The sequence below is a fragment of the Pelophylax lessonae genome (genome assembly GCF_965119305.1).
Source record: "Pelophylax lessonae genome assembly, chromosome: 9".
Classification (NCBI taxonomy): Eukaryota; Metazoa; Chordata; class Amphibia; order Anura; family Ranidae; genus Pelophylax; species Pelophylax lessonae.
In genome coordinates this window covers 25,865,567-25,888,615 of record NC_138776.1, presented here as the reverse complement: position 1 = coordinate 25,888,615, position 23,049 = coordinate 25,865,567, and the positions used below count along the sequence as shown (strand labels likewise).

Here is a 23,049-nt window from a genome sequence, read left to right as displayed (position 1 = left end):
TTTGGGAATGTTTGACCATTCTTCCAAAAGCGCATTTGTGAGGTCAGACTCCGATGTGGACGAGAAGGCCTGGCTTGCAGTCTCCACTCTAATTCATCACAAAGTTGTTCTATCGGGTTGAGGTCAGGTCCCTGTGCAGGCCAGTCAAGTTCCTCCACCCCAAACTCACTCATTCATGTCTTTATGGACCTTGCTTTGTGCACTGGTGCGCAGTCATGCTGGAACAGAAAGGGGCCATCCCCAAACTCTTCCCACAATGTTGGAAGCATGAAAATTGTCCAAAATGTCTTGGTATGCTGATGCCTTAAGAGTTCCCTTTGCTAGAACTAAGGGGCTAAGCCCAACCCCTGAAAAACAATCCCGCATCATAATGCCCCCTCCACCAAATGATTTGGACCAGTACACAAGGCAAAATCCATAAAGACCTAGATGAGCGAGTTTGGGGTGAAGGAACTTGACTGGCCTGCACGGAGTCCTTACCTCAACCTGACAGAATAACTTTGGGATGAGTTAGAGCGAAGACTGTGAGCCAGGCCTTCTCGTCCACATCAGTGCCTGACCTCACAAATGTACTTCTGAAAGAATGATGAAACATTCCCATAGACACACTCCTAAACCTTGTGGACAGCCTTCCCAGAAGAGTTGAAGCTGTTATAGCTGCAAAGGATGGGCCAACTCAATATTGAACCCTACGGACTATGACTGGGATGCCACTAAAGTTCATGTGTGTGTAAGGGGTCCTAATACTTTTGGTAACAGTGTATGTGCTGCCAGGGCAGCCATCACAAATTTTGGGACCCTTACACAGTTTTAGACTTGGCCCCCTTGAGCCTAACCACCAACATTCTCCAGGGCCTGCCCACTGGCGTCCCACTAAATTCACCTACTGGCCATCCCACTAAGTCCTTCAGTGCACCCGCTTTTATTTTATTACTCTTACAACTTAATATATGAAAATGAAAAGTGTATTCCAAGACATCAGTGCTTTTAAGGTTTTACAGTAAAGAATTATATTTTGGCCAAACAGCACCAAAAAGTCATCCCCATATATTCAGCAAAGGGACAGACCCATATATTCAGCAAAAGGACAGACCCATATATTAAGCAAAGAGACTTCCCAATCCAGTAAAGCGACATCCCTATATATTCAGCAAATAGACAGCCCAATCCAGCAAAGAGATATTCCCATAAATCCATTAAAGAGACAGCATTGCTTTAAGTCCAATCAAAATTGCGTCAAAATCGAGTCAAAAAAAAATTGCTGCAAACTTGCGGTAAAATTACGCGACTTTTAGGTCGCACAAGTGTGAAAGGGGCCATAAGGGAACTCTAATCTAATGGGGGGTCTTTAAAGTGGAGTGCTAATATAAAGGGACTCTAATCTAAGGGGGGGTCTCAGGAGGGGGGTTCTGACTGCTAATCTAATGGTTGGTCACCAACAGGGCCGGACTGGCTGACCGGGATACAGGGAAAATTCCCGGTGGGCTGCCGGCCCTGGGGCCGCTTTAAGATTGGGGCCGCTTAAAGATTCATTTGGCCGCTTTAAGACGCGGCCGCTATTGGGACCGTGCGGCGGCCGCGCTGTGATGGCCGCTGCAGCCCCGCCCCGGTGAAGTCTTTCCAACGTGATGTCAGCCGCTATGAGCGGCATGACATCACATCTGGCGGGAGCGGCTGCGCGGCGAGAACATTTTAGAACACCGGCGGTGGATCATGTGACCCAGGCTCAGCAAGACGGACCGTGACGGCGCAGAGAGTCCCACATCTAGTACTGTCTGTGTCAGTACACACACAGACGCCGGCAGCATGATCCACGGACCAAGTTATGCCCCATACACACGTGCAGATTATCTGCAGACTTTTGTCTGCAGACTTACCAAAACCATATAATATGAGGTCAAACCTAAACACTTTCAATTTGTATGCAATCCGGCAGGCCCTTGCACTACATAGAAAAGGTAAGTCTGCAGACAAAAGTCTGCAGATAATCTGCACGTGTGTATGGGGCATTAGTAATAAAAATCAGCAGCAGTGCAATTATTGGTCCCACCCTCCGACCTCCACCAGACCACCACTGCCCCCTGGCCCCTGCTGGTCTCACCACCCCCACTGATTCTCCCCCCCACCACCCCTGCCACTGATGCCACCACCCCTGCCACTGTCCAAGCCCCACACCCCTGCCACTGCCCCCCCCCACCACCCCTGCCACTGATCCCATCACCCCCCCCACCACCCCTGCTACTGATCCCATCCCCCTCACCACCCCCACTGCCACCGATCCCATCCCCCCCCCACCACCCCTGCCACTGATCCCATCCCCCCCACCACCCCTGCCACTGATCCAATCATCCCCCCCCCGCCCACCACCACCCCTGCTACTGATCCCATCCCCCTCACCACCACCACTGCCACCGATCCCATCCCCCCCCCACCACCCCTGCCACTGATCCCATCACCCTCACCACCACCACTGCCACCGATCCCATCCCCCCCCCCACCACCCCTGCCACTGATCCCATAACCCCCCCCCCGGCCCACCACCCCTGCCACTGATCCCATCCCCCCCCACCACCCCTGCCACTGATCCCATCACCCCCCCCCTCCCACCACCACCCCTGCTACTGATCCCATCCCCCTCACCACCACCACTGCCACCGATCCCATAGCCCCCCACCACCCCTGCCACTGATCCCATCACCCTCACCACCACCAATGCCACCGATCCCATTCCCCCCCACCACCCCTGCCACCAATCCCATCACCCCCCCCACCACCCCTGCTACTGATCCCATCCCCCTCACCACCACCACTGCCACCAATCCCATCCTCCCCACCACCCCTGCCACTGATCCCATCCCCCTCACCGCCACCGCTGCCACCCCCCTCATCACCGCCACCGCTGCCACCCCCCTCATCACCACCACCGCTGCCACCCCCTCACCACCACCCCTGTTGCCACCAACCCCACCCCCCTCACCACCACCGCTGCCACCGACCCCACCCCCCTCACCATAGGCGTGCGCACGGGGTGTGCCGGGTGTGCCTGGGCACACCCTAATCATGCCTCAAACTTGAGGCTCTATCACCTCCGTGCTGCACTGCCTTGCCGAGTTGCCGACCGGACCGTGCATATGTTTCCCTGGTGACTGGCGAGTGCCGATCCAACGTTCCATCCTCCTACACAGACACTGCAGTAACTTACAGTATACGAGCACCGAGCAGAGCGATATCGCCGCACAGTGTAGGAGGACTCAGGACGGTAGAACATGCCTCCCCAGTCCCCTGTAACATGCGTGGCGCGTTCCGTGACGTCACGCAGAGGCGGAGTCACGGCAACAAAAGGGCGCCGACCGGGTAACTCGGGTTACTACGCATGCGCAATATCAGCGGGCAGTGGCGGGCTGGCGGCGCATAATTTCGGTATCCCGCTCTGAGCTCTCCCAGAAGTTGAACGGGGTAGGGATTGGAACGGCTTACAGCACGGTCGGCAGGCACTGGCATCCAATATCTTCAATCTTCATCTCTACTGTCTAGAGGTGATTTTTTTAATTTTGAAATCATGATCAGATCAATACAATTTAGTTGTGTAATTTATTGGTTGTTGTAGTAAATTAAATAAAAATGTGGCAGCATGAATGAGGAAGAAATAAACTTACTGTACATGGCTGAGAAAAAGATTAAAATCTGAAAAATATATATAACATAAATAAACACAATAGCTATCATTAAAGCTGCTAAAATAAAAGATTAGGGTGACTAACTAACTAGAGAATCCATAGAAAGAAAGATGGTTGTGCTAGCATACACTAGAATAATACTGTATAATTATTATTATTATTATTATTATAGTGTATGCTAGCACAACCATCTTTCTTTCTATGGATTTATGTTATATATATTTTTCAGATTTTAATCTTTTTCTCAGCCATGTACAGTAAGTTTATTTCTTCCTCATTCATGCTGCCACATTTTTATTTAATTTACTAATTTGTTCAGCTTTAGGGCCCTTTCACACGGGCGTTCCGATCAGATCCGCCTGTCAGTTTTTTAGGCGGATCTGATCGGATGCCCCATTCAGCCCTATGGAGCAGCGGATGTCAGCGGTGACATGTCCGCTGACACCCGCTGCCATCCGCATCCGATCCTGTCCGTGAAATCCGGACGGATGGAAACCCTATTTTCCATCCGTCCAGGGGATGGGATGGGATCGGATGAGAGCAGACAGGCGGTCCGCTCTCATCCGATTCCCCATAGAGAGCAGCGGGACTCTGACACCTCCCTCTACGCACTGTGTGGGGAGACGGAGCTGTCATCCGCTGGCTCAGCGGGGATCGGCAGATCGATCACCGCTGAGCTGAGCATGGACCGCAACGGAATGCGGACCGTGTGAAAAAGGCCTTAGTCAGATCCATCTGGCAAATGGCTACCTACTGATAGTTTAGATTCACATGCAGATTGTTCTGATTTATTGTTTTAAACTTTTTAAATCTTTTTATACTACATATTGTTCACAAAGAGCACCTGACCGGGGCTGTTTAGTCCCGGTTCACACTTGTGCGATGCGGGAAGGCTGCGAATTCGCAGCCTTCCCGCATCGCAAACGCACATCTGGCAGTTCACACTGAGATCTGTTTATGTATGTGTGCATGCAAGCAAGAGTGTATTTGTGTGTGTGTGTGTGTATATGTGTGTGTATATATATATATATATATATATATATATATATATATACGCGCGCGGCGTGAGTTTGTGCTTTAGGGTGCACACCCTAATGCAATAGGCTGCGCACGCCTATGCCCCTCACCACCACCACCGCTGCCACCGACCCCACCCCCCTCATCACCACCACCGCTGCCACCCCCTTACCACCATCCCTGCTGCCACTTATCCCACCCCCGTCATCATGTCTGCAACCTCTGACCTCTCCTGTACCATGTCCGCACAGCCTCTGACATCTCCTGTATCATGTCCACACAGCCCCTGACCTCTCCTGTACCATGTCCGCACAGCCCCTGACATCTCCTGTATCATGTCCACACAGCCTCTGACATCTCCTGTACCATGTCCTCACATCCTCTGACACCTCCTGTACCATGTCCTCACATCCTCTGACATATCCTGTACCATGTCCTCACATCCTCTGACACCTCCTGTACCATGTCCTCACATCCTCTGACATCTCCTGTACCATGTCCGCACAGCCCCTGACATCTCCTGTACCATGTCCTCACATCCTCTGACATCTCCTGTACCATGTCCGCACAGCCTATGACATCTCCTGTAACATGTCCGCACAGCCCCTGACATCTCCTGGAGCATGTCCGCACAGCCTCTGACACCTCCTGTACCATGTCCTCACATCCTCTGACATCTCCTGTACTATGTCCGCACAGCCCCTGACATCTCCTGTACCATGTCCGCACAGCCCCTGACATCTCCTGTACCATGTGCCCACAGCCCCTGACATCTCCTGTACCATGTCCGCACAGCCTCTGACATCTCCTGTACCATGTCCGCACAGCCCCTGACATCTCCTGTACCATGTCCGCACAGCCCCTGACATCTCCTGTACCATGTCCGCACAGCCTCTGACCTCTCCTGTACCATGTCCGCACAGCCTCTGACACCTCCTGTACCATGTCCTCACATCCTCTGACACCTCCTGTACCATGTCCTCACATCCTCTGACATCCCCTGTACCATGTCCGCACAGACCCTGACATCTCCTGTACCATGTCCGCACAGCCTCTGACATCTCCTGTACCATGTCCGCACAGCCCCTGACCTCTCCTGTACCATGTCCACACCTTTACCACTTTTAACTATAATTTGCTCTTTTATATATAAAGCCCTGCTTTTATATCTATCTTATCTATGATAGTACACTCTTCAAATTTGCTTTAAAATGCATGGTTTTCCCTTTTATGAACAAGAAAATTATGGCGTTATGGTGTTGGGCCGGTATAATAATGCTATGGGGCTGGTATGACATTTTTTCCAGGGCTGAATTTTATTCCCAGTCCGGCCCTGGTCACCAACTATTACATCAGAAGTCAGCACCCCTCTGAGCCACATTATATCACCGCCCCCTCTTACAGAACCAATTAGGTCAGAGGCCCTTCATATAAGCACCCCTTACCCAAAGAGACCTCCATTAGATCCTGTGACAGTATTCACCGTCACTGGAAGTTAAAAACAGATAATTAATGGTTTGAATTGCTTCAGATGGGACGGTCATATTTGCCAGCAATATCTCCATATAGGAGTATAAAGATTTATTCCTATTTGCCATGAAATCTGTTCTTCCTAAATGCTGTGTATATTACATAACTTTCAATGTCAAACAGGTTTTCCTTTTGTTGTGTATTGGGAGGGAATGTGGATTGCCCTGTCTCAACGGAGGTACCCAGTCAGGGGTGCCCTGTTCCGTTACATTGGTGGCAAGCGGTGGGATGGCGTCCTAGTGTGAGGAGAAGCAGCTCGGAGACACCGGTAACGTTATGGAGCGAGATAACACCCGTGCAACGTCCCCATATGAGGAGGAGTTTCTCTGGAGGTTGCAGCAACACTTGGTCCAACAGGATGGGCCTGTATCAGAGAAAGCCATACTGGACTGGAGAGATTTCACTCCAAAGGAAATGTGGTATGAGGCCTTAGAGGATGTGCAGTGGAGGCGGAGAGAGAACCTTCCCAGCGGTTCCAGGTATACATTGCCCTGCGGTTACCTTTCCTAGGAGAGCAACCCCTGGATGAGTGGGTGATGGAGCTGTGGAACCTGATTTGGAAGGAGTTGTGGCTGGATGAAGCTTACCGGGCACTAAAGTGGTACGCCAGCCCGCACGAAAACTGGATGGCTGATGACAATATGCCGGAAGGTGAGGACTATAGTGGCCCGGGCGTGCTGTGGGAGGCCTTTGAGAAGAGGGACTTTAGATGTCCAGCAGAGTTTCGGCGCAGGGAAATCCAGGACAGCAGGGAAGCCCTACTGGGTCTCCCCAAAGCGGATGACTTGGGGTCAGACCCGATTCATCTGGTCAGAATGGAGTGGGAACTGGAGCAGGACTACCAATGCCTGCTCTGCTCCATTCCACCCCAATCTACCCTGCAAGCAGAGCCGGAGTCCTGGGTGGCCGATCCAGACCCACAACCCTTCAGTTGGAGAGACAGTACAGACTGGGGGTACTGTGAAGACCCACGATGGCAGGTGGAGATGGGACAGAGGTCTATCTACCGGCCCTACAGGGAGGCTGGGCAGCCTGCCCAGGTCCCCAGCTACAAGCAGGAGTTACGGGGAGCCGAAGGTGTCGTCCTTCCTTCCCAGCCGCAGTGTACCTTCCAGGGAGAGGAGACAACTCATCCTTCTCCCCAACCACAGGGAGACAACAGACCTGACCCCAATGGTGCAGATGGGACCGCCGTCTCTGCACCAGACCTACAGGGATGCTGGACGGCCGGTCCAGATCCCAAACCTACCTTGCAGGAATACCAGGAGGAGGAGGTAAGCGATCCCTCCTCTCTACAGCAGACTCCCAACCAGGTTCTGGGGGTAGTATTCACCAACCCCAACCCAGCAGAAGAGCTGGCAACAGGGCAGAGTACTACCAACCTCTGCCCAGCACCCGCAAAAGCTACAGTCTTCATTTGTACACTCCAGTGATGCAGGACAGTTGGCCCAGATCCTCAACAGCCTGACGAAGTGAGCCCCACCACCCTGTCTTCTCTCCAGCGGCTTAAAGGACTTCCAGGAGGAGGGCCAGTCCACACTTATCCCCAGGAGCGGGTATGTTCTGCGAGAGAGGCAGAGGTTGGCTGGGTGAGTAACACTGTTTTCCTGACAATTTGTTTGGGGTACTGGGTGGGTGCAGACATTGGGAGGGCCTGTGGAACACAGCCTACCTTAGAGATGTTGGAAAGTTCTTCTCTCAGCCTACTAGGCTCCTCTTATGTCTAAATCACCCTGTGTCTCTTAGGGACACAGGGTGCCCCAGAAGCCCAGTCTGGCCTGCCCAAACCAGACTTTCACAGACTGATCGGCTATGAGAGCTCCATGCGCCTTGCCAAGACAAACGTGCAATGTGCTGGGTGTCCACAAAAATGTGGAACTTTGTCAAGGAAGCTGCCATGATGGATGGACTCTTTGGGACTTGTTACCCGACTAACTCAGGCACAGACCGATTGGAGGTTTAGTACCTGGTTCGTCTACCTTTGGGGGGAAGATATGTGACAGTATTCACCGTCACTGGAAGTTAAAAACAGATAATTAATGGTTTGAATTGCTTCAGATGGGACGGTCATATTTGCCAGCAATATCTCCATATAGGAATATAAAGATTTATTCCCATTTGCCATGAAATCTGTTCTTCCTAAATGCTGTGTATATTACATATCTTTCAATGTCAGACAGGTTTTCCTTTTGTTGTGTATTGGGAGGGAATGTGGATTGCCCTGTCTCATTGTTAAGTGTTAATGACCTCCCATTGTTCTGTCTGTCTGCCTTAAGAGAAACGTATTATGGGATGTATAAAGATATGTGGATTGGATGCTAAGGGGGAGGGGGGGATTGTCCCACATTGTATATTTTTGTGTACACTGTATGAAAGTGTAAAGCACTGTTCCTATTGGATGGTGAATGTTACGTCCAAACAAGGTCCACCTGGGTGGTAACCTTGTGGTTGAAAACTGTATATAAGTCTGTTCAATAAAGTTGTTCTAGAGTTACTTCACCCTCAATCTAGAGTCCTGTCTCTTATTGGGGGAATCTGCTGCAAGGGATTGCTATGGTCTTCCATACTCCCTTGGATAATCACTAAGCTCTTGTAAGAGCTTTTGTAAGAGCTTGTTCTGCTGCACTCTCTGGGAAAAGAGAGGTTCACCCACAGGAACCTGGAGCCTTGTCGTAGGTCCAGGGTGGGTAGGAGATGTTGAGACCCTAACCAAGCTGCGGCGGTTCGTGGGGTCTGAAGTGGTGACGATGTCTGGTGGAGTGCTTGGAGCCCTCGGGAAGCACTAGGAGCATCTGTCAATGGAGGTACCCAGTCAGGGGTGCCCTGTTCCGTTACAGATCCCCTTACAGAACCAATTAGGTCAGAGTCCCCTCATATCAGTGCCCCCTGTCCCTAAAGGCCCAAGTTAGCTTGCCTTACCGGCGGGAGCCCCAGTGGCCTGGAAAGTGTGGGAACTGGAGTTTGGGGAGAAGCTGGGAAGCTGGGCGGGAGTTGGGAAGGATGTGGAGGGAGTTCAGGCAGGTGTTGCTGTGCTGGACCGACACATGATTTGAATCCTCACCGGTGTTGCGGTGCGCTGAGAGAAGAGCACCCAGCAATTGCTTTGGCACTGGGACAGGATGGTTTTACTGGAGATGTCTGATATATTTCAAGCAGACTGAAACCTGGACACAGGTGTCAATAACTGGACTGTCCGGGTCAAAACTGGACAGGTGGCCAACCTGGTGGCTGGGCCCCTTGGGACGCCTGTACCCCCTACCTGTGTATGGGATGCCCCCCCCCCCCTTCTGGATGGCAGCCATATGTGCTGCATGTATATGTTAAATCCCACCCTATTGCTGCCAAACATATGCATTACTTGGGTGGCAAGAGGTTAATAGTCAAAAAGAACATTGGACAAGAAATATGACAATTACAGAGGCCTGTATTTTCCATTGCAGAAATAGACTAATAACATGTAGGTCAAGGTTTCTCAACCAGGATTCCATGGAACCCTAGGGTTCCTCCAGAGATTGCTAGGACCAATGAGCAGTTTCTGCCTCTCAAGTTCCCACTGAGGCCGGGTTCATATACGTGCGACTGCGGGTTCGTGCCTGGGGTCCCGTGCATGTCTGTTCACCAGTTCTGGTGCGATTCAAGTCCGATTTTTTGCCTGAATTGACACCTGAACTAGACCCAAAGATGCAGCCCAGACTGTGGTTGCTCCAGACCTGTGCGAACTAGCTCCATTGAGAGCCGATCACACTCGCCGGTCATGCTCATGTCTGATTCAAGTCCGATTTTTTGCCTGAATTCACACCTGAACTAGACCCAAAGATGCAGCCCAGACTGTGGTTGCCCCAGACCTGCGTGAACTAGCTCCATTGAGAGCCGATCACACTTGCCTGTCATGCTCATTGGATGCAGGGAAAAATGCATCCAATTCGCATATATGTGAACCCGGCCTAACACTATGGATCTTTTTAGGTATCTGTAAGGGGCTAATTCTTCCCAATGATGACAAAAGTAAGGAACATTCTTCCCACTGACTGTCACACTAATGTGTCATAAGTTGTACATATAGTAATCTTTAGAAGGGGTTTCTTGAGACCGGAAAGTTATTTCAAGGGTTCCTCTGTGTTGAAAAAGTTTGAGAAAGGATGCTCTAGAATGGTGATTATATATGATATTGGATGTAATCGTCCTGTATTACTTTGTACTGTGGATGATCTTTTATCTTAACAGTGTGTCAGTTTGCTGTGATGTAACTGTCAGATCTTCAGGGCTCTCTTCTGGCAAATCCAGTTGTGTTTGGATTGACAGCGACCCTTATTATACCCAGAATCTGCTTCCAACCATACACAGTCTCCTGAAGATTCTTTTGATAGAGGGAATCTGGGTAATAAATAACAATGAGTAGTAATGAGTTTCTATTGTTTTCTGGATGAACAACATTCATATTCTCAGTGTAGATGAAGAGTCACTTACAGGCCGGTATTATAGTGCTGACCGTCCACCCATCTCCATCCATCTCCCTCTCTGTACAGTCCAATCCAGAACACTCGATATGATGGTCCTCTGCTGGATTTTTTTATAAATTCCTGGAACAACAGAGCATAATCTGTCAGTTTTCAGCCACAGACACTGGACACACACATTGGATAGAAGTCTGAAGATCTGACTATTCCATCATGTCTACAAAATCTCTATTGGGGACAAATGTCACCAGAAAATAGTGATCTGTGAACTGGAATTATTTGTCCGTTTCCTGCAGTTCCATTTGAAACATCAGGTATTGTATGTGTAACCTGAACAAATCAAAAAACCAAAGAGTTTCCAAGCTCAACTCCCCAACCAGCCAGCCACCAACTGAATTAACCTAACAGTATGCGTTAAAAAAAGGGGTTTAGTTGCACACATTTGCAAATACATGCGTAAGCTGCAGGCCCGGTAAAGCGCCCTGTTATGTGCAGTCCCTAACTCTACCTTTAAAGAGTCTTCACAGTCGGAGCACATATATTCTAATGGGATAGATGGAGGACAGATGACTGGAGGAAGCCCATCCATCCCTCCTTAAAGGCACAGGAACACACTGAACACCCAGCACATTGCACAATGGCCGCAAAGGTGTCAGTGTGTTACCTGGCCAATATAACAACAATACAAAAAGTGGTCACCTCCCATACCTATAACTTGCCTTTACAGCTAGGAGCAGTGGAAGGGCAGGTACATGTCAAAAAACCAAAGAGTTTACAAGCTCAACCAACCAGCCAGCGACCAACCAAATTAACCTGCCTAACAGTATGCATTAGACCAGTTATAGGTGTGGGAGGTGACCACTTTTAGTATTGTAAAGTGAACATAGCAGAAAATCCTACTTCATAAAAGAGAACAATCTATCATCCAAATCAAATTTGATAATACATAGATAGGAGGAGACCCTGATCCCTCTATAGACACAACAAAAGAAAAGGCTGGACCAATGGCATAATGATGGACAACTAATATAGAAATAAAATCAGAATAGATCACAATGTGAAAGAGAAATAGGTTCTCTTGATACCAAATTTCTGTTCTCCCAAGTTTATATCTCACCATACATTTTACCGTCTGACTATACAATCCCTGTACAATCAACTTTAGATTTACTAAAACTATGCAATATAAGCAGTATATCTCTCGTACCTTTTTTACCCCTTGTTAACCAGATCAATTTTTTATCTTTCCACCATAGGTTTATTTTATCATCAATAATTTAGTCATTAATGAAGATAATAAAGTAATATACATTACTTACATTTTTGGGGGGGGCAAACTTTACTTTTTTTTGCAGGCCCATCCATGCATCCTGCCCCTAAATCTACATGCAGGGCGCCGGACGCATGGATTCCAATGGGGTTTTTTTTATGCACATGATTAGAGCCAGAGGCTCTAATAGGCTTCAAAAAAGGGTGGGCTTGGGGCGCAGAGTACTGCGCCCCGCGCCCACCCAGTTGTTTGACAATAGAGAATAAATATTCGCTATTGTCACACGGATCCTCCTCCTGGCCAATCAGGAAGCGGGTCCTGAGACCTGTTTCCCGATTGGCCGAAAGAAAAAGCCATGCAATTGGCCAAGGAGGAGGAGGGAAGGAGATGCAGGAGACTGAGGAGAAGCCGCCGCCTGCATGCCCCCACATGTTCACGGTGGGTGAGCCAGCGACCGGCGGGGGGAGGGGACCTTTTATGGTGTGCGGGCTGGTATGGTGTGGTCTGTCTGACGCCCCCCGGCCCATGGAGCACCAGTTTAATCACTCAGAATGATCGATTTATGAATCAAATCTCATCTCATCTGTTTCTGATAATTACTGTATAATAAACACACAGATGCTAGAACAATGGAGTACAAATCCTCCATATCGGTCTCACATCTATTGCCATGTTATACCATACCTGCTGTTCCTGGTCCTCTATGACCAGTAGATGGGCTCCCATCCCTTCACACACTTCCCGACTCTCATTCCATGTTCTGCGTTCTCTTCCAGATGAAAAGTAATAACAGTTCTCTCTGCGCTGCAACCAGTCATTAGGACATACCGTGCACCCTATAAGAAAATGTTTTCATTGCTTTTAAAATCCACATAAATACATGTACATAAACTTTGACCTTCTTGCCTTTTTGGCTAGTGTAGCACCTATCATCTTACACATGCATTGTCTGTTTGCCTTAAATACTGTAATATGTCCCATTCTCTGTAGAGATGTATAGAACTGTTCGCCGGCGGACAGTTCCCGGCGAACTTAGCATGTTCGCATTTGCCGCTGCGGGCGAACATATGCAATGTTCGGTCCGCCCCCCATAATACATCATTGAGGCAAACTTTGACCCTGAACTTTACAGTCAGCAGGCACATTTCCAGCCAATCAGCATACCTCCCTCCCACACCCTCCCACCTCCTATAAATAAGCAAGGGCAGCATCCATCTTAGATCATTCTGAAGCAGTGTGTGTAGTGAGAGTAGGGAGAGAGCTGCTGCTGCTGCTGCTGCTGCTGTTAAGCTAGGGACAGTTAGTCAGTGTTCCTGGTCTTGCAGTGTTCTTGGTCCACTACTGCTGTAAGGACAGCACCCCAAAAAGCCCTTCTAAGGGCTGGTATTTGTGTAATTTTTTTTTTTAATATATATATATATATATATATATATATATATATATATATATATATATCTAGCGTCCCCAAAAGCCCTTTTAAGGGCTGGTAATTGAGTTTTTTCTTCTTATATATATATATATATATATATATATATATATATATATATATATATATATCCATCTAGTGTCCCCAAAAGCCCTTTTAAGGGCTGGTAATTGAGGATTTTTTTTTTATTTATATATATACATATATATATATATCTAGTGTCCCCAAAAGCCCTTTTAAGGGCTGGTAAGGTAATAGAGTTTTTTCTTTATATATATATATATATATATCTATTGTACACTGCAGTTGCCTGCCCGCTGTGTGTGAGAGGCCACAGACCTACCACAGACTGTACTGTGTGCACACCACACTCATTTCGGGTGGCACAGGCACAGTACCTTTTTTTTTCCTCTGTCATAATTGCAGTGAGTGCTGTGTCAGGTCCACAGAGTGCACTGTACCCACTGCAGTGCACTGCCCACCACTGATATATATACGGTGGCACAGCATCTTGTTGCAAATTGAAAAAAAAAAATATTTTTTATTATTGCAGTTGCCTGGGCTGCCAGTGACTGTCAGGTCCACAGAGTGTACTGTGCCCACTGCAGTGCCACTGTGTGCCCACCCACCACTGATATATAAGGTGGCACAGCAGCTTGCAAAGTAAAAAAATATATATATATTTTTTAATTGCAGTTGCCTGGGTGCCAGTGACTGCTGTGTCAGGTCCACAGAGAGTGTACTGTGCCACTGCCCACCCACCACTGATATATAAGGTGGCACAGCAGCTTGCAAAGTAAAAAAAATATATATATTTTTTAATTGCAGTTGCCTGGGTGCCAGTGACTGCTGTCAGGTCCACAGAGAGTGTACTGTGCCACTGCCCACCCACCACTGATATATAAGGTGGCACAGCAGCTTGCAAAGTAAAAAAAATATATATATATTTTTTAATTGCAGTTGCCTGGATGCCAGTGACTGCTGTCAGTGTCAGGTCCACAGAGAGTGTACTGTGCCACTGCCCACCCACCACTGATATATAAGGTGGCACAGCAGCTTGCAAAGTAAAAAAATATATACATATTTTTTAATTGCAGTTGCCTGGGTGCCAGTGATTGCTGTCAGTGTCAGGTCCACAGAGAGTGTACTGTGCCACTGCCCACCCACCACTGATATATAAGGTGGCACAGCAGCTTGCAAAGTAAAAAAAAATATATATATTTTTTAATTGCAGTTGCCTGGTTGCCAGTGACTGTCAGGTCCACAGAGTGTACTGTACCCACTGCCCAACACTCCTATAGGGTGGCACAGCACCTTGCACTCATAGTACACAACACATTTAAAAAAAAAAAATGACAGGCAGAGGCAGGCCACCCCGCAAGGGCCGTCGTGGTCGTGGTGCTGTGATTTCCTGAGGCCCTAGAATAATGCCCAGTGTTCAGAGGCCACCACAGACCCTGAACTCAAAAAATTCTGAGGCCATAGTTGACTGGCTTACACAGGACACCCAATCGTCTACAGCTTCCGCTCGGAACCTTAATGCACCATCCTCCTCCAGCTCAGCTTCGGGCACCTCTCAATTTACCACTCGCCAGCCCGCCGGCACCACCACCAACACTAGCACCACAGCCGCTTCACTTGATCCGTCAGAGGAGTTATTTTCACATCAGTTGGAAGAAATAAGTGATGCGCAACTATTAGTGCCAGAGGATGTAGATAACGGGGATATGTCTCAGTCAGGCAGCATTATACACATGGACGTACATTGTGATGATGATGATGATGTTGTACCTGCTGCTGCTGCCTTTGCTGAGTTGTCAAGTGAAGCGGCTGATGATGACGATGTGTCTGTGGATGTCACCTGGGTGCCTGCTCGAAGAGCAGAAGAAGAGGGGGAAAGTTCAGATGGGGAGACAGAGAGGAGGAGGAGACGAGTTGGAAGCAGGGGGAGGAGGTCATCGCAAGGAGCTAGTGGCGCAGTCAGACAGCATGTAGATTCGGCACCCGGGGTCAGCCAGACAGCACGCCAATCAACGCAAGCTGTTGCCACCACCAGAATGCCGTCCTTGCAAAGCTCAGCAGTGTGGCATTTTTTTTGTGTGTCTGCCTCTGATATCAGCGATGCCATTTGTAACCTGTGCCAAAAGAAACTGAGTCGTGGGAAGTCCAACACCCACCTAGGTACAACTGCTTTGCGAAGGCACATGATCTCACATCACAAACGCCTATGGGATCAACACATGAGTAAAAGCAGCACACAAACTGAAAGCCACCATCCTCCTCCTGGTCCAGCATCTTCAGCCACGTCAACCACTGCTGTCCTCCATGCCCCCTATCAACAACCCGCCCCTCCGCCTCTCACCTTCAGCAGTTTCTGCTCACCTGCCCACAGTCAGGTGTCTGTCAAGGAAATGTTTGAGCGTAAGAAGCCAATCTCACAAAGTCACCCCCTTGCCCGGCGTCTGACAGCTGGCTTGTCGGAACTCTTAGCCGCCAGCTTTTACCATACAAGCTGGTGGAGTCTGAGGCCTTCAAAAAATTTGTCGCTATTGGGACACCGCAGTGGAAGGTACCCGGCCGAAATTATTTTTCACAAAAGGCAATCCCCAACCTGTACTCTATTGTGGAAAAGGAAATCATGTCACGTCTGGCACACAGTGTTGGGGCAAGGGTCCATCTGACCACTGATAGCTGGTCTGCAAAGCACGGTCAGGGCAGGTATATCACTTACACTGCGCATTGGGTAAACCTGCTGGCGGCTGCCAAGCATGGAATGCGTGGCTCTGCTGCAGAGGAGTTGGTGACACCGCCACGACTTGCAGGCAGGCCTGCTGCCACCTCCTCTACTCCTCCTACTCCATCCTCTTTGCTAACCTCCTCGACTGAGTCCTCTTCTGCTGTTGCGTCTTGCTCCACACCAACTGCACCCCCCCAGCTCCCCAGGGGCTATTCCACATGCCGGATACGACAGTGTCACGCAGTCTTGGGGTTGACTTGCCTGAAAGCAGAGAGTCACACCGGACCAGCACTACTGTCCGCCCTGAACGCACAGGTGGATCAGTGGTTGACCCCGCACCAACTGGAGATCGGCAAAGTGGTGTGTGACAACGGCAGCAATTTGTTGGCGGCATTGAATTTGGGCAAGTTGACACATGTGCCGTGCATGGCACATGTGTTGAATCTGATTGTGCAACGTTTTGTGCAGAAGTACCCAGGCTTTCAGGACGTCTTCAAGCAGGCCAGGAAGGTGTGTGGCCATTTCAGGCGTTCCTACACGGCCATGGCGCACTTTGCAGATATTCAGCGGCGAAACAACATGCCAGTGAGGCGCTTGATTTGCGACAGCCCGACACGTTGGAATTCAACACTGCTAATGTTCGACCGCCTGCTCCAACAAGAAAAAGCGGTCAACGAGTATTTGTATGACCGGGGTGCTAGGACAGCCTCTGCGGAGCTGGGTATTTTTTTGCCACGTTACTGGACGCTCATGCGCAATGCCTGTAGGCTCATGCGTCCTTTTGAGGAGGTGACAAACCTAGTGAGTCGCACCGAAGGCACCATCAGCGACATCATCCCATATGTTTTTTTCCTGGAGCGTGCCCTGCGAAGAGTGCTGGATCAGGCCGTAGATGAGCGTGAAGAGGAAGAGGAAGAGTTGTGGTCACCATCACCACCACCAGAAACAGCCTTACCATCGCTTGCTGGACCTGCGGCAACACTGGAAGAGGAGTGTGAGGAAGAGGAGTCAGAGGAGGAATGTGGCTTTGAGGAGGAGGAACACCAACCACAGCAGGCATCCCAGGGTGCTCGTTGTCACCTATCTGGTACCCGTGGTGTTGTACGTGGCTGGGGGGAAGAACACACCTTCAATGACATCAGTGAGGACGAGGAATTGGACATGAGTAGCTCGGCATCCAACCTTGTGCAAATGGGGTCTTTCATGCTGTCATGCCTGTTGAGGGACCCTCGTATAAAAAGGCTGAAGGAGAACGACCTGTACTGGGTGGCCACGCTACTAGACCCCCGGTATAAGCAGAAAGTCTCTGATATGTTACCCAATTACCGGCAGTCGCAAAGGATGCAGCAGCTACAAAATAAGTTGAAAAGTATGCTTTACACAGCATATAAGGGTGATGTCACAGCACAACGGGAATCCAACAGGGGAAGAGGTGAAAGTAATCCTCCTCCTACCACCACAACCACGGCGGCAAGGACAGGACGCTTTACAGACGTCTTGTTGATGTAGGACATGCGGAGCTTTTTTAGTCCTATGCATCGCCACAGCCCATCGGGGTCCACCCTCAGAGAACGACTCGACCGACAGGTAGCAGACTACCGTGCCTTAACTGCAGATATCGACACTCTGAGGAGCGATGAACTCCTTGACTACTGGGTGTGCAGGCTTGACCTGTGGCCTGAGCTATCCCAATTTGCCATTGAACTTCTGGCCCGCCCCGCTTCAAGTGTGCTGTCAGAAAGGACCTTCAGCGCAGCAGGAGGTATTGTCACTGAGAAGAGAAGTCGCCTAGGTCACAAAAGTCTTGATTACCTCACGTTTATTAAGATGAATGAGGCATGGATCCCGAAGGGACTGACAGTGGGGGATGCATTTGACTAAAAAAGGCCTGGTGATGACTGAGGAAGTCACGTGACCTCGTGACGTAACGCGTAGGAGGAGCCGGAAGTGACGTTACAACGGAGCCCGATCTCCACAGCGGCGGCTGGTTTTTTTGTTTACATGCTGAAGCATCATGCCTAAATTGTAAGTGTAAATCTTTATATTTTAATAAATGAGTTGGATATACTGCACCATGAATAGTCTTTGTCTCTGAGGCACACTAAAGATCGGACAAAGAGGATAGTACAAAAAACGATCAAGACAAACATTTAGAGGGATCCAAGAAAGCAGCTCCACTAAGTAAGAAAGGACCTGGATTGAGAGAAATTGAGTCTATCGTTGAGCTTGGATAGATACCAAAGGCAAATTGATCTTGCCTATAAGGTGAGAGGCTAGAGCACTCAGAGGTGACACACAAGGTGAAGGAGATCATAGTCACTTAATTGCATGAGTGAAGCACAGATATAAGCGAGGAACGTATTCACACAAGCCATTTTGGATGTACTCTATATAATCTTTTCTTTTGGACTATTTCATTTAAATATTTATATTTGAAGGATTACAATTGAACTATTCACAGATATCTTTTCTAGCACCATTTTAATAGAAAATTGCATGTAGCACTTTATTTTGAGCACAATATATATGTGTTTTACTGTTTATGAATCAGATTGAAGACCAACACTGGATTTATATAATTTATTTATTGATATCACTGGTAAAGAAGTAGCACTCTGATATTTATTTATTTATTTATCCATTGATACACACCGTACTCATATATTTATTTATTTTAAGATAACCTTGACATTGATTGATTTGATTAATACACCTGCACTTTCATCACCTAATTATTTAAAAACATAAATATTATATTTATCACGCGGAGCACCTTTAAAGCAAGAATTGTACACATCACTGCCACCAACCCAAATAGAGATCCATTAGAGCCAATCCTTGAAGCGCACCACTACCCTTTGAATGACAGTGGGGGATGCATTTGACTAAAAAAGGCCTGGTGATGACTGAGATGCCTTGGCCTAAAAATGGTCCACATGCTGCTGTCTTTAATCATTCTCTGCATGCCGGATGACTTACGTGACGTCTCCGCCACCAACTACGGTTCAAGCCGCAATGTTTTAGTGCACTTTCTGTCTTGAAAACCTAAATTTTTCAGGCCGCTGCTACAGCAGCGGCTGCAACAATACCTGCTTTTTCATGCATGTGTACATGCCTAATTTTTCTGGCCTCTGTGGCTGCAAAAAAACAAAAAACAAAAAAAAGGCACATACATGTGTCAATTCCCCTTCGTGATCGTTACCTTGTCGTGGTGAAGGGGCTTGCGTATCACAATGAAGCGATCACCTCTAGGAGTGTGTTGGCACACCCCAGATGATAAGGTCGTTGCTTCATTGTGAACAGACCAAAAGCGATCCGCAGGATAATTTTTCATAAAAAAAACATTCATTTTCTTTCATTCTTTCTGCGGAGCTGGGTATTTTTTGGCCGCGTTACTGAATGCTCATGAACAATGGCTGTAGGCTCATGCGTCCTTTTGCGGAGGTGACAACCCTGGTGGTCAGTCGAACCCAAGGCAACATCATCGACCTCATCCCATATGCGTTTTTTCTGGAGCGTGCCCTGCGAAGAGTACTGGATCAGGCTGTAGATGAGCATGAAGAGGAAGAGTTGTGGTCCACTCCCCATCACCACCAGAAGCAGCCTTGTCGTTGTCAATTGCTGGACCTGTGGCAACGCAGAGAGAGGAGTCAGAGGAAGGTGGCTTTGAGGAGGTGGAATAGGAAGGTGGCTTTGAGGAGGTGGAATACCAGCCACAGCAGGCGTCCCAGGGGGCTTGTTCTCACCTTTCGGGGACCCTTGGTGTTGTACGTGGCTGGGTGGAGGAAGAGACCTTCAATGATGTCAGTGAGGACAAGGAACGGGACATGGCTAGCTTGGTATCCAACCTTGTGCAAATGGGGAGTTTGCGGTTGTGCAAATGGACTGACTGACTGTTGTTAAACGGGGAGTTTGGTCTGTCAGAGTTTGGTCTGTCACTGTGAAGCGGTCGTAACCCTTACACTACTTGACCGATAAAACATCATACCTGATCGTATTCACACACTGGATGTTTTAAAGCACGTTATTCCAAACAATTTAGGAATGTTAGGTGATTTATTCCCTTTATGGATCAAAACCCGACTCTGCGTCAACTACGTAATTTTCCATGGGAGTTTTGCCATGGATCCCCCTCCGGCATGCCACAGTCCAGGTGTTAGTGCCCTTGAAACAACTTTTCCATCACTATTGTGGCCAGAAAGAGTCCCTGTGTGTTTTAAAATTCGCCTGCCTATTGAACTCTATGGCGGTTCGCCCGGTTCGCGAACATTTGCCGATGTTCGCGTTCGCCGTTCGCGAACGGCGAATTTTAGGTTCGCGACATCACTAATTCTCTGCTTTGAAATCTTACCGCTCAGCGGTGGTGTGTTTGCAGGAAACACATCTTCAATCTAACACACTATCCTTGCTTAATAACCACGCCTTTCAGATGCAGTTTCACTCCATGCACACTGCCTACTCCAGGGGAGTCAGTATATTAATTTCAAACAATTTGATCTTATTTCAATTTCATCTAATACAATCCCGTGTGGATGATCAGGGTAGATATATTTTTCTGTTATGCAAAATAGCTGGTATGTTATGCATTACAGCAAATATTTATGTCCCTCCACTCTTCTCTCCGTACAGTTTAAAAAATTTGGCACAATTTATGGCCCCCTATCCTAACATACCGACTTGGGTCCTGGGAGACTTTAACAACCTCCTGGATAGAAGCCTGCAGTGGCAGCTGGTGCTCCATGGGTTGGGGGGGAGGGAGGGGGCAGACGGACCACACCATATGCCCCTCCCCCCCCCCCGGACCACACTAGCCCACACACCATACCCATCCACCTCGCCCCTCGGTCACCGACTCACTCACCCTGCCTGGACATGTGGATGGAGGGCAGGCAGAAGCAGCGGCGGTGGCTTCTTCCCCCTCAGTCTGCTGCATCTCCTCCCTCCTCCTCCGCCATGGCCAATGGCATGGCTTCTACTTTCGGCCAATCGGGAAACGGGTCTCAGGACCCACTTCCTTATTGGCCAGGAGGAGAATCCGTGTGACCATAGCGAATGTTCATTCGCTATTGTCACACAACTGGGTGGGCTCAGGGCGCAGTGCTCTGCGCCCCAAGCCCGCCCTTTTTTGAAGCCTATTAGAGCCTCTGGCTCTAATCACGTGCTTAAAAAATAAAAAACCCCATTGGAATCCATGCGTCCGGCGCTCTGCATGTAGATTAGGGGGCAGGAAGCATGGATGGGGGGGGGGCACCGCCACTGGAAGCCTGGCTAGATTCATGCCTTTAGGGGGTTGGGCTACTGGTTGGTGTGGTCCCACCACATTGTATACATAAAAGTACAAGTCCCAGCATTCTATGTATCACCTTGTATACACAAAACTACAAGTCGCAGCATTCTATGTATCACCTTGTATACACGGAACTACAAGTCCCAGCATTCTATGCAAATCTAGGAATGCAGCCTCTGCATCTCTTGCACCATGCCCGCAGCCCCTGCATCTCCTGAACCATGCCTGCAGCCCCTGCATCATGCCCGCAGCCTCTGCATCTCCTGCACTATGCCCGCAGCTCCTGCATCTCCTGTACCATGCCAGAAACCCCTGCATCTCTCTTTTATTTGTTACAAATATTTTTTCCTCTTTGTGCATGTTTAGGTGACCAGGGAGTGTGGGGCGAGGGGTGAGAATGGGGGGTGGGGGGTGAGGGCCTGAACACCTATGGCCAGCCCTAGAGGCGCAGAACTTGTATCAACAGGTTATTCTTACAACTGCTGAAAAGAAACGATTTTTCATGCAGCAGTATTTCATTGAGGGCGAAAATAGGAGACACTTACTTGCTGTGATCTCATATAGTCTATTCGAAACCCCATCTGGTGCAAGACCTGGATCAGATACCCTGTATTTTTCATGACTATTTCAAGGATCTTTACTCTTCTAAGGTCGACCCCTCGGAGGAGGCGTTGGTCCAATTTCTGGACCATTGCCCCCTACCCAAACTAACTAATAGTGACCGTAAGATGTTAAATGCCCCCATTACAATAGAGAAGCTTACTGAGGCAGTGGTGGCAATGGCCAATAGTAAGTCCCCAGGTACTGACGGCCTACTAGCAGAAATATATAAACAATATAGTGACTCCCTTTTGCCTAACTTGTTGTCTACTCTTAATACTGGAGTATTTGATAAATGTTTACCACCTTCTATGAATGAAGTAGTACAAGTAGTACTCCCCAAACCTGGCAAGGACTTGACGCTACCTGACTCATATAGACCCATATCGTTGCAAAATACAGATATTAAGTTACTGGCTAGGGTGCTTCCTACGAGACTGGCGAGTTTGTTTTCCGTGTTGATCCACCTAGAGCAATCCGGTTTTATATCAGCTAGGTCCACGGCGCTGGAACATAAGACGATTGTTTCTGAATGTTCAACTGCCAGTGGATAACCTGGGAAATAGAGCTGCGTTCTCCCCTCGACACTGCCAAAGCTTTTGATAGTGTTGAGTGAAAATACCTTTGGGCGGTTCTGTGGAAATTCCAGCTGGGAAGCTCCTTTATTTTCTGGGTTAAACTACTTTACTCAGCTCTTACAGCGAGAAGTCGAATCAATGGTGCCCTCTCGGAAGGCTTCCCTCTTTTCTGGGGGACTAGACAGGGGTGTCCCCTCTCGCCCCTACTTTTTGCCCTTGCATTGGAACCGCTGGCAGCCAAGGTGAGGGCCTTTCTGGACATAGTGGGGTTCCGTAGGGGAAACAGGGAAAATAAACTCTCCCTTTATGTAGAAACTCTAATATATCTAGGAGACACAGTAGGGTCTTTGAAAACTGTCAAGCAGCTTATAGAACAATTCGGGCAACTTTCGGGGTTCACCATTCATTGGCACAAGTAGTCCCTATTATTGTTATATCCAGTGCAGTCAGCCCTCCCAGAGGAGCCGCCT

General features: G+C 48.7%; 1 protein-coding gene across 1 annotated transcript in view; it reads right to left on the bottom strand.

The window, feature by feature from the left end:
- Positions 1 to 10,474: 10,474 nt before the first annotated feature.
- LOC309564177 (C-type lectin domain family 10 member A-like) overlaps positions 10,475 to 23,049 on the bottom strand; it is a gene marked incomplete at both ends in the record, with an annotated part of 34,794 nt that continues 22,219 nt past the window's right edge. The window contains 3 exons of the mRNA XM_082268810.1: positions 10,475 to 10,598; positions 10,692 to 10,804; positions 12,636 to 12,787. Coding sequence (XP_082124936.1) covers positions 10,475 to 10,598; positions 10,692 to 10,804; positions 12,636 to 12,787 — 389 coding nt within the window. The remainder of the gene's footprint in view (positions 10,599 to 10,691; positions 10,805 to 12,635; positions 12,788 to 23,049) is intronic.